Source organism: Solanum verrucosum, unplaced genomic scaffold (assembly GCF_900185275.1).
Source record: "Solanum verrucosum unplaced genomic scaffold, falcon-dt-bn FXZP01000085.1, whole genome shotgun sequence".
NCBI lineage: Eukaryota > Viridiplantae > Streptophyta > Magnoliopsida > Solanales > Solanaceae > Solanum > Solanum verrucosum.
Window position 1 is genome coordinate 3,056,036 of NW_026019839.1, and position 13,054 is coordinate 3,069,089.

Here is a 13,054-nt window from a genome sequence, read left to right on the forward strand (position 1 = left end):
ACGTTAATGATTTTTATAAATTATAACAAATTAGCAACTAAAATATTTTTGAAAAAACATACAAAAAATTAGTTGATGAATCAGCCACCACACCGTGGACATGTATGCTTTCTGTGATTAAAATTGAGTTTAAGGGTTATTTTGGTCATTTAAGGATTTTTCTTTAAACTTCAAGCTTTATTAATAGTGATGTATTCATTTTAGAGTTAACATGAACGTTTACTACCATATAAATATATATAATTTATTCAAATTTAAAATTTAAAACTATTTATTTAACGTCAGTTAAAAATTAACTTTTAAATAATTATTAGCACGGGCTCTTTATCACTAGTAATATAATAAGCGGGAATAGAGAGGACCTTGGGGTCGACACGTGTTCCTTTTTCCTTCTGGACAAAAAAAGACTATACAGGCAGGAGGTCAACTTGTAAAAAAAAGGGGGAACCCATAATTTACTATTGAAGGATGCGTGTTTCTTTTAAATTTCTTTTACTATACTAAATAATTGTATAAAATATTATAAATCACGATAATTAATTACTTAAATATTTAAAAGATATAAAAATATATAAAAGATCTGATTGACTCTTTAAATTTTATCGGTGACGCATAAATTCGGACAAATTACAGTAATTAACAGCTAGAAATATTTCAAAGACAAAAAAAATTGATTGAATCTCAAAAAAAAATTTAGTACTACATAAATTGAGAAAAAAGAAATGACCTCTATTATTTGAAAATGGAGTAAAAGTATTACAAATCATACAATAAGAATTAACAATTTAAAATTTTAATAAACTTTAATGCTTTATACTTATTCTATTTCCACTTTGGACAAAAATATCCTCCCAATATGCATATTTTTTAAAACAAAAAGTGGGACCCATTATTGATGTATTGAAGGATGCTTTGGTAATTTTCCTATGATGAATTCGTTCTGTTTGTTTTTTAATTTTTTTTAAATATTTGTATAAAATATTATAAATCACAATAATTATGTACTTAATTGTCATAGTGAATAGCAAATTACAATTATGAATTTTTGGAGGCCAAAAAATGAATATACAGTGGTTAAAATTATTAAGTAAAATGGTGCACTTAAAGTGTTTGATAAATTGTCTGAATGAATTTTTTAGAGATTTTTGTCAAATTTGAGTAGCAATCTGATACCTAATCAAAATGTAAGGAGTCCCTTAAGTGTGGATCGGATTCATTGATCGAGAACCTTCGAACTTAAATTGCATTCAACTTTTACAAGTGTATACTCACCCATCTTGCCAAAAAAAAACTTCATTATAATTTTTTTTCGTAATAACAAATTTTTTTATTAAATGTCACTTGCATTTTGCAGTGAACAACAAATAATGCAAAAAAGAGGGGAAAATTGTTGAAAAAAAATATAAAGAGGGTTTAATTGTCCTTTCAATGCTTTTTTTACTGTTGGCCCCTCGATTTTTACATCTAACGCGCCTAATTTGAGTGTACTTCACGCATTTTGCCAGGTAGGATCCGAGTGTTTTTTTGTTTCAGTTTTGGATAGTTAAAGTGCCTATTTGTGCATTATGAAAGTTGAAGGTCAAAGTAAAAATTTGAAGCCAAGTTAAGGGTCCAATTTATGTATTATGCCAATTTTAAATATGATCCAATAACAATGATCAAGATTGAATCTCAACCATACTCCATTCATATTAATGGACATAGTACAACACCTTTCAAAGCAAGGAGAGGGATAAGGCAAGGGGACCCAATGTCTCCTTATTTGTTTGTATTAGCAATGGACTACCTGACAAGAATTCTGAAAAGTTTGCAGACATAGCCTAATTTTCACTACCATCCTAGATGTAAAGCTAAAAAAATAGTGCAGCTAAGTTTTGTTGATGATCTATTAATGTTCTGCAGAGGAGATATCAAATCAGTGAGATGTATATATCAGTGTTTTATGAAGTTCTCTCATACTTCAGGGTTGGTTGCAGATGTGGAGAAAAGCAGTGTTTACTTTGGTGGAGTCAAACAAGAGCTGCAAGAGGAGATACTGGAAGAACTTCAATTTATCAAAGGGGATTTGCCTTTCAGATACCTTGGTGTACCTCTAAGTACTAAGAGGATATCTTTAGTTCAATGCAAATCACTTCTGGAGAAGATGCTGGGTAGAATCACAAGCTGGACCATCAAGTTCTTGTCATATGCAGGAAGAGCTCAACTTATCAAGAGTGTTTTGTTCCCAAATATTCTCTCTACAAAAGAAAATCATCCAAACAACGGAAGCTATGTGTAGGAGATTCTTATGGACTGATAATATCGAGACTTCTAGGAAGGCTTTGATTACATGGGATAATTTGTGTAGGCCCAAGTCAAATGGAGGATTGCACTTCCTTGATATTTATACTTGGAATAAGGTTTCAATTGAAAAGCTAATGTGAACTCTGTGCAGGAAAAAAACAAACTCTGGGTGGCTTGGATTCATAGCTATTATGGGAAGCATGGTGTGTGGAACATACAAGCAAAGCAAGCTTCTTGGATAGTGCAAAGAATACTCAAAGCAACTCAATATCTCCAAGAGGTTGGATTAGATGAGGCATGTGTAAAACACATGGAGCTACTCTATAAGCAAAATATATATGCAGATGAGGGGTTCCATGGAGAAGGTAGAATGGAGGTCATTGGTATGAAAAAATGTGGGGGGGGTCCTAAATGGTTGTTCATAATGTGTTTAATAGTAAATGGAAGGCTTGCAACTAAAGATAGACTGGCTAAATAGGGTGTCATACAATCTCCTGAATGTCCTCTATGTCTGATGAAGAATGAAGACCTTAATCATTTGTTTTTTTAATGTCCCTATACTACAAAAGTGTGGAGACGAGTCTTAACTTGGCAAGGGATTAACAGAAGCACAATGCACTGGACAACTGAAGTCCAATGGGCAGGTAAATATATGAAAGGAAGAAGTAGCACATCACTTGTGTACAAACTAGCAATGGCTAGTTCCATATATCATTTGTGGCTTGAACGTAACAACAGAATATTCACACAGAAGAAGCAGCAGACAAGCACAATTGTTAGGTATATTATCCAGGAGGCGCATGGACGAGGTAATAGATATCCTAAATTAGTCAATAGACTACATGTTATGAATACATATCCGTAAAAGGTAAAATGAGAATGTTGGTTGAAGATAGCAAGGATGGAGCTTATGTCCATGCCTGCTAAGTTTTTTTTCTGCTTTGTAATGTTCATTTGGTAAATAAAATCATTTAATTACCAAAAAAAAAAGCATCTCTAATAGGACTTTCGTAAAGTCTTTAATTTGGAATATAATTACTCTATACATGACTTACTTTAGGTATTATTATGATACTTACTAGGTATGATAATCAATATGTTAAGATTTAAATTATTATATTATTTATTGTGAACACGTAATTTTTGACATGTTTAATTACTCCTACAATATATAATAAGGTCTTTTCTTGTATTTTTATTTTGTATTTTGTATTTTTTGTTTGTTTGTTTTGTTTGTTTTTAATTGACCTGAAGGACTCAATTTTGATTGAATTGGGCTGATTCAAACCCAATTCTGATAGCCCAATCAATTTTAAACCTGGTTCAACAACAATGATCAAGATTGAATCTCAACCATTCATAACATTTTGATTCAAGGGCTCTTATGTGACTCTACAAAAAAAATTCCAAAAATACTCCAAAAAATCATAATTTTGGCCCTATTTTTGTGTTTATTTTTTTCTTCTCCTCTTTCTTCCCACCTACCACCATCGCCGGCGAATGCCACCCTGTCACCGTAAAATCTCTCCAAAATTTTACCACTTCTTCCTTGCACCCAAATCCACAAACCTACCATTTATCTTTATCTGTAGCCAAACTTCATAGATCTAAGAAAAATCGAACACAAATCATAAAATTTTCTTTAGATTTATGAAGTTCCGGTCATTCCTATTCCATACCCTTTACATAAATATGTAGAGTTCTTCAAGTGCTATCTTTTGATATAAATTTTATGTCAAAAAAATTTCCGTGAAGTTTTCTGGCAACCTCCATTCACCCAAAAATCTACGTCAATCTTTTCTCCCTCTCACCCTCTATTCGAATTCGTCTCTATCACAACCTTTTTAACCATATAAGTCATTTTGGTACCGAATTATGTATTATTTTGTTAGTGTTCTTTAAGTTTTATCATGTTGAGTTTTGCTTGAATCTTATTTTTTTTAATTTTTATCTTTATTTGTTGTGTTTGATCTTCAATATAGGTGTCTGAATTTTGTGTTAATGAGCTGGTTTATTTTTTGAATTTTAGGTCTTGCTCAAATGGGTCTAGATATTGGGCTTATTTTAAATTTTCAGATGAACCATTTAATTAACTATTATTCAATTAATGTACAAAAGAAATGGATTATCTAAAAGGGAAAAACACTCTTTCTTAATTAATCTTCTCTTGGAAATAAAATAAAATTCATTGGTCATCTTGGGTGACACATTGGAAAGGTAAAAAGTCTCAAGCATGCATTGGCTCATACATTTTCAAGAAGAGTGAGGTGCTTCATATTCTACACCTATTTAAACCCATTATTCTTTCATTTGAAAAAAAGGAAGAAGAAGAAGAAGAAAAAAAAAATAGAAAGAAGAGGAGACAGTGCTAAAGGCTTATAAAAAAAGAATGAAAGAAATATTTTAGAATAGAAAGAAAGAAAAATATCTTTGTGTGGATTTGTGGATTCAACTAGTATTGCTTTCACTATTGGTTGTCATCACCTTCAGGTATTTCTTTTTACATTTCACAATGTAATCTTAAATTAATCTATTATTTTTCTTTTATATTTTGATTAAGTTGTTTATGTTAAGTTTGTTTGATTTAATCAAGTCTATTGTGATATTTGATATGATTATGTTTTATTATTATGTACATATGTATTTATTATTAATGGAGTGTTTGATTTAATTTTATCTTATCATGGAGTTGATAAGTAAACTCATGTTTTGCTAAAGAAAAAATAAATTCAAAGTCTTTTTTTTTGTAATTTAGTTTCTAGTCGTTTTAAAGAAAAAATAAATAAATGGTTGTGTGTTTTTTTTTTTTGCAAAAAACATAAAACTGGTCATTTTTGCAAAATATATAAATCTGGTCATTTTGTAAATTCTTTTAAACACACAAAAAAATCTCTAAAATAAATATATGAAATAGATTATTGAAACAAAAATATAAATTCGGTTATATTTTGATTAGTAATTTAACTATTGGATAAGATTGACTATTTTGACAATTTTCTTTAAAAAGGGAGAAATGTGATCATTTTTATAAAACTGAAAATTTTACAAGTATGGTCATTTCTGAAATTGGAATCAAATATTTTTTCTGAAAAAAAACTAATTAAGAATTAGTCTTTCACTATTTTTTTTAAAAAGGGGGCTTCGTTATTATTTTTTCAAAGGAACATTTTTTTCTTTTGTTGTTGTTGTTAAGTAATGTATTTACGTGTGTGTGAGCGCGTGTGCGCACACCTTTTAAACAATATCATTTGGCCCAAGAAAAAATAAATCGTTTTCATGTTTATATGTTTAAGTAAGTTCATTGATTCATTAATTTTTTAATAGTCATTATTAAAAAAGAATTGAGTCATCAATTATTAGTTTTTTTTAATAAATAAAGTTTATTAAATATCACCATGTGTTCGGTTACGATTCTTGGTGTGTATTTTTGTTATTTTTAAAAAAAGAGGTATTGTGTGTTGCAATGCTTCTAGGCAAATCATTTGTGTAAACTTAGCGACTAATACAAATTTATTTTATCCAAAATTATTTTTAGCCAAACATGAGTCAATGAAACGACCGTGCTAGAACCATGGGACTCAGGGATGCCTCACATCTTCCTCCGGTCAATAAAATTTCTTACCCATCTTTTGTTTCGTTAACTAAAAATAAAGGGTCATTTCTTTTTATTAGGAATTTATAAGGTGATTTGGAACACCCAAAAACTCAATTCCAAAAGGCGACTCTAAATTTTTTATTTTTCAAAAACTATCACTTCCCATTGAAGAGGTGTGACATTTATATGTCACTAACTAATAACTCTAAATTAAATACTATACATGTCACTAACTAATAACTCATTCTATATTCTTGCATATAATATATTTTATACTCATACTATATTTTATCATTTGAAATATTAATTTACCATTTATAATGAAGAAATCAACATTATAATGTTAACTCAATTATTTATTATAGTTTTCATCATGTCAAATTTGTTAAAGCTTGAAATAACGACACTTGACATTTGTGGAAAGTTACTTGTTATGGATATTTGATGTTGATATTCGCCTTGCCGCTAAGGATTTTGATGATACTATGATCAAAGAAAATGAAGCATCAGTCAGGATAAAGCAAAGGCTATGATTTTCTTTTGGTCACCATCTGCATGAAAGCCTGAAGGTTGAATACTTGACAGAGAAAAAAAATCACTTGAATTATGGATATGTTTGAAAGGAAGATATGACCACCTTAAGGCAACCGTATTACCAAGGACTCCTTATGAGTGAATGCATTTAGGGTTTCAAGATTTTACAATGTAATTAAGTATAATTCTGCTATATTCAGAATAACTTTTTAATTGCAATTGTGTGGAGAAACTATAAATAATGAGAACATATTGGAAAAGTCACTTATTACCTTCCATGCCTAAAATGTGATATTACAATAATAATATTGTAAAAGAGATTCTTAGAAATACTTTGATCGGTCTTATGCCTTCTAGAGGCTGAGCAATATAATGCCCTTTTAAATGAAAAATTATGAAGTCTTGTCTCACTAGAACTGTTCCATTACCAAAAAAAAATATAGTAGAAGCACATAATCAGTCTGAAATAAGATAAAATAATTGGGAACATAATAATGTGTGTGAACATTGTTGTATTTTAAAAGGTGTGAATGACTATGAAGGGTTGTGACTTTTCTTAAGAATTGCGACTTTTCTGAAAGGTGTTGACTTTTTCGAGGGTTGGACTTTTCAAAAAGATTGTGAGTTTTTCGAAATCTTTTTTTTAAAGGTTGTGACATTTCTGATAAGACACAAACACTTGTTCATACTACCCTTTGTTGTCTATAAATAAATGATCTCCTCTAATTTCCCGCAACAAATTTTCTGAACTTATTCTTATTCTGCATAAACAAATTCTAGTGTACTTTACTATCTTTGAGAGGTTCGTTGATACATAGTTTTAGGTACCAATACCCAGTGAGTAAAATCATTCTATCCTTCAAGGATATATTCCAGTAATCTTGGGTACTTGAGGGGATTAATTTTCTTAAGGACACACTATGCATTTAGTGGGGTTTGTTGCATATTATGTATTTTTACTGTTTTTTGAAAATATACCTTAAACTTTGATGTTTCTTCGAAGCTCTGCAAAGTTATTGTTCTAAAAAATTTCATAATCATGTTAGACAACAATCTTCAGGAAATTATTTTTTTATTAATAATTTGTAATCTTTTGGAGACTAAAACCTATGTGATTTTCTACTTCGTGTGAAATTTGATTGTGTCTGATTTTGGAGACTATAATCTTTTGATTTTCTTCTCCTTTGGTTTAAAATAATATAAAAACTTCACCAAATAGATTAGACGATGCATTTGCTTAGATGGATATAAAAACCTCACCAATTTATTAAACATATTTGAATGAATATTTCGACTTGAAGAGTATAAAACTTCACCAGGAATATTAATGTAACATCCCGCCTTAGAAAGAGCTAAATTTAGAGAGTGCTAAATTGGAAATAGCTAAATAGAGAATTTTGCAAGTTATGCTTAAGTTGTGAGTTTTGAGTTAACTTCAAACGACCATAACTTTCAGTACAGGATGAGTTATGTAGCCCATAAGATATCAAATGAAAGGTCTTGGAATCCTCTTTCCAACGCCATAGAGTTTGCTAAGTTACAAGTTCGGATGAGGGAGATATGCCCATTTGAAATTTGTCTATCCAGTTAAGGAACGTTACCCAAAAATATGAGGGGTATTTCGATATTTTCCTTACCCCATCAGCTTAAAACGAAATTAGTAAATATTTTGGGGTCAAATATTATTTGAGTCAGTTTTACAAATCCTAATTTACGCTTAGGATTTTAGAAGAAAGTTCAAGAAGCGAAAAGCGGAGAAAAGAGGAAAAGGTTTAAGGTGTTCGTCAAGATTCGAGAGATTTATCAAGGGATTTCGCCAAATTAAGGTATGTAAGCTTTCATAGTGTTGGGTTCGTTTACCCACACACCATTCATGATTTACATATTCGAATTCATCCATAAAAATTGATAAATTTGAGTTCTTGAAGTTTGTGATCCATTCTTTAAGTATGAGGTTTCGTTGAATTCTTGCGATGAGGATCTTGTATTGGGTGTTGTTCTTGAGTAATTTAGAGTGGATTTCATTTTAATTATGTTGGGTCTAAGAATCCATAAGAGGGGAATCGTTCGATTCTAGAGGAGTTAGGCATGAAAACGAAGCAAGAAAATTTGTCAAATTTCAGGGAAAATGGGTGGGGTGCCGCGCCACTCAGTGCGCCAGGATCGCCAGGTCCCCTACCCTTCCGACCTACTTTTTATGTGAGTTCCCTCTAATCGTACATATGTTTTCTACTTGATATCCACACTTAAAATCTCCGTTAAATATCAAGAGATCCTTCATAACGTGAATCATAACCTTGAATTTATAATTCAAATTTAAGGTAGAGTTAAGAGTCGAGTCTTGAGAGTTCTTCCGAGTCATTTTGAGAAATCTTTTACAATCTTTTAAAACTTGTTTTAAGATTTGAGTACTTGAATTTAACCCAACAAAATTTATGTGTCAGCGGCTCTGTTGTATGTTTTCCTATTTGGAAATTAGTTATAATTTGAAACAAGGAAAAGAATAAAAAATAAAACCAGTGAAATCAATAGGGGCAGACGACTTTAAGACATTTGAACGTGTCCCATGAATAAGTCAATATCTGTTCAAACACATACTTAACAGGGATGAAATTGTACTATATAATATTCTGCTGTTATTTTTAATGGCGAAAAATTTCATTAAGGATGTTCACGAATTAACACATACGTATCAAAAATAATTTTTGACCTATATATATATATTTTGTATAATTTTCTACCTTTCATAATATAATTTTTCAATGAAGAATGTTCGACTGATCACACTGACCTATATATGGCTACGCCACTAGTTATTTTCTAGAAGATTAATAGTTTGAACCATTCTGCAAACTAAGGCTGCAAACGTGTCAAACAAAAATTATTTTTCCTGTTTGTTGATGAATAATTTAAACACATTATGTATTATTTTTTAGCAAATTTGAGCTGACTAAACTCAGCAGTTTCTATTTGACCACATAATGAAATTCAAGAATTTTCACATAGTAGAATATTCAAATTAGAAAATGTCATCTTTGTTTCTTGATCTGGCTGGAATATTTCTGTAGTCAACTACTCATCTTTTCATATTAACCAACATAATGTCACTCTTATCTGCATGAATGACATAATATCTCATTCAAGAGTATGCATTATATACTCTTAATACTGTCAAGTATAGAACTAACTAATTATTAGGATATTCGAGACAAGGTAGGAGTGATTTTGGGCGAAAGATAGGATGCGGGAAGCGAGCTTGATATGATTCGGGCATGTGATGAAGTCACGAAGGATGCCCCAGTGAGAAGATGTGAGAGGTTGCTATGGATGAATTCAGAAGAGACGGAGGTAGATTGAAGAAGTATTGGGGAGAGCTAATTAGATAGGACATGACGCAGTTGCAACTTACTAGGGATATGACCTTAGATAGGCAGGTGTGGTCGACACGAATTAGGGTAGAAGCCTAGAAGGTTAGTTAGGTAAGAGTGTATTGTCTTGTTGCCCTTACTAGTAGTCGTAGTACTACTCTTGTAGTTTCTTATTCTTCGATTTATGTTACTATCTATTGCTTCGTGTAGTTCCATTATATGATTATTGTTTTAGTAGTTTTCTACTACTATTTGTTGTTTTTGTTATTATCTATTATCTCTTCTACTTTCATTACGTCTTTTTCTAAACTATATTTGCCATGAATTGAGGGTCTATCCGGTACAACCTCTCCAGCTCACCTCAGAGGTAAAACGATAATCTGCATACATTCTACCCTCTCTAGACTCTACGCTGTGGGACTACCCTAACTTCGAAAGTAAGGCACACCTTAAATACACTGATGGTGTAAACATTTCATTTTTTACACTGGCAAAGTGGCAATGTATATAAGTTAAATCCTCTCATCAAATGGTTTCCAAGGTAGCTGAAACCGAAAAGGGAAACGCTTTACATTAAAGAGCAAATTTTCCAAATTTACATTAAATTTCAGAGTTTCTTCTGAAGTCTTAAGCAATGTACATCACTACAGTCTACATATTTTGTATATAAAAGAATGATCATGAACTAATAAATGAAACAATATAACCAGGGACAAAAATTGAAACAAAAATCTCACTTTGAAACTAAATATGTAATGAAAGGAGGTAGGCAGATACCCTAAGAGCAGGAACCTGTGCCGTCTCCTCTCTGATTCTTCACTCAATATGAAAATTCATTGCCTCTGAGGGATATATACTTTTTGACCCAAATCGAGATGTCCTCTAAGCAAGCCTGAGCTTTAGGCGTTTTCTGAAGCACGTTAAGGGTAGCAAAGTCATGCACAGCATCCTTGTAATCAAGAAGAGGGGCATCAACATTCACTCTTCGAAGTTCTTCTGAATAAGCAATAGCCCTGTCTCGCATCCAATCATACTGAGCGACCACTGTAAGCGTGGGTGGCATATGCTTCAAGTCCAAGGGTTTCTCGTTTCCTGGTTTAAGGGGATTAGCAGCTAGATGGTCCAGATTGAAATCCGTTTCCGGGAGGAAAAGTTTCCAAGCAAGAATGCATGTAGCCTTGTCGTAGAGGTAAGAGTTTGCCAGTTTCATCTCTGAATGCGTAGGAATATTTCCAATGAAGAAAGGGTACATAAGAATTTGAGCCACAACTTTTATAGGATCCAAAAGTTTCCCTGCCTCAACAGCATATCGTGCAACATAATTAGCAATGTTGGCTCCACAGCTTACTCCAAGGAGAACACACCTATAAAATCAGATTGAACCAAAGTTACAAGCACTTTCTAGTATATTTCACCTCAAGTCATATGATCTTTTCAATCTGTCATAAGCTATTTAATAAATTGACATGTATAGGTGTGAAAGGAAAGTAATTTGGTTCATTTTCGCTTCTAAAGATCACCTAATATACAGACAATATTCAAAAGGAGAAGCAGGTTTTTGAAGAGGATCATATATCTTAGATATGATTTCATACTAGAGTCTCGTCTTCCAAACTGAATTTATCACACTAAGTCACTAAAACTCTAATTTGGCCGCTCAAAACTCCTTGTTTCCCAGGTCTCGAGACCTAAAACACCATCACACAGCCATATCTGTTTGACTTACAGCTCAGGGAATCAAATGTAAACATCATTCAAAAGTCGGGGCGGGTCTAATTAGATGCATGTTTTTGCATAATCCTAGCAGATGATATGATCCATATTAAGGAAATTATTCCTCAAACAACTACCTCTTATATCCAAAATAGAAGCTGAAATTACTTAACTTAGCTGGTCCTCCCCTCCGCTCTATCTTATATGGCACTTTTAGTTTGTTCGAAACAGTCAGACACATTTCTATATTTGAAGCCTCTAGCTTTAACCTTCTCATTTTACCTTTAATGAAATACCCGTTATGACATGTGTAAGATCACAATTTCTTTCTTTAACACAGTTAACAGCACCGAACAAGAACAAAAACGAACAATGGAAGTACAAAATCAAACAAGATAAACCAAGAAAACGAAACTACTAGTAGTGATTTACTAAGCCAAAAACATCAATATTATACAACAGAACGAATTAGTAACGGAAAGTTATACCTTGAAGGATCTAGATGAGCTGCTAGCCAAGGCTCAACCATAGAAGCTCCAAATCCATCCACAATTTGCCTTCCCCTATGCTTCTCTCCATTAACAATCCTCTTATCCAAACACGACCTACTACATTCCGCCAAGTTAGCTTGCTTCCCTAACCACTTAATCGCCGCAACCCCATCTTCAAACGCAGCCGGAAATCTACTCTCCGGGGCCAACCTATACCCAACAGCAATCACAATAGCATCACAAGATTTCGCCAATTTCCTACAAAAAACATCATTAGAAACCGTATCAATACCCCCAGTCACCCAAGCACCACCATGAAACTGCAAAATCACCGGCAATTTCTTACAATTTTTCCCATTTTTTTCCGGTACATAACCCCCATAAACCCCTTCACCGGATTCCGAATTTCTCAACGAAATAAGTGCAGATTGAGGGAGGTAAATCCTGAGAGATAGAGAAGTTAAAGAATCAATATGCAGGTCCTTAGTTGCAACACCGTCGGTAGAGAAACTAGGGTTAGAAGTGATAATCGATTCATCGGCGCGTGAGACGACACCGTTAAAAGGGTGTGAAATTGGGGATTGGATCAGTGTTTGTAATCGGTGATTAAGGTTATACTTGAAGAGTAAGCTGTAAACTTTGACAATTAAGCTCGGCATATCTACTCTGATGAGAAGAAGAAACTTTCAGCAGTAGAGAAGGGATTTCTTTATTTATGTAAGAATTAAGGAAATACGTTGAAGATTACAAGGGTTCCACCGCCGGAGAGGAATTGAGTAAAAGTTTGAGAAATTCAAGAAATGGAGGCTTCCATTGATGGAGTTGTTGTTATAACGTGTGGGCGTCAGCCATAAATCACTATGAATATGGCGCCGGATTTATTTAATCTTTCCAGATAACACGACTAATCTTTTTTATAGGCCGATAATTATGCTTAATAATTTGACTCATTGGGTATCAATTTTTTAAATATATTAATTTGTTAAACTATTAAGTAATAAGATATAGGTCGATTTAGTATTGAGTTGATAATTATTGGACAAATAATATATCAATCAAATCTAAGAGAT

General features: G+C 32.4%; 2 protein-coding genes across 5 annotated transcripts in view; one reads left to right on the plus strand and one right to left on the minus strand.

Moving 5' to 3' along the window:
* Positions 1–13,054, plus strand: part of LOC125815227 (glyceraldehyde-3-phosphate dehydrogenase, cytosolic) — a 613,914-nt gene that overhangs the window by 461,143 nt on the left and 139,717 nt on the right. The window lies entirely within an intron of this gene.
* LOC125815164 (probable carboxylesterase 11) lies at positions 10,357–12,828 on the minus strand. Its single transcript, XM_049494578.1, has 2 exons — positions 11,982–12,828; positions 10,357–11,144 (listed from the first exon to the last, which is right to left on the minus strand). The coding sequence occupies exons 1-2, from the start codon at positions 12,641–12,643 to the stop codon at positions 10,601–10,603; spliced, it is 1,206 nt and encodes a 401-aa protein (XP_049350535.1). The 5' UTR covers positions 12,644–12,828; the 3' UTR covers positions 10,357–10,600.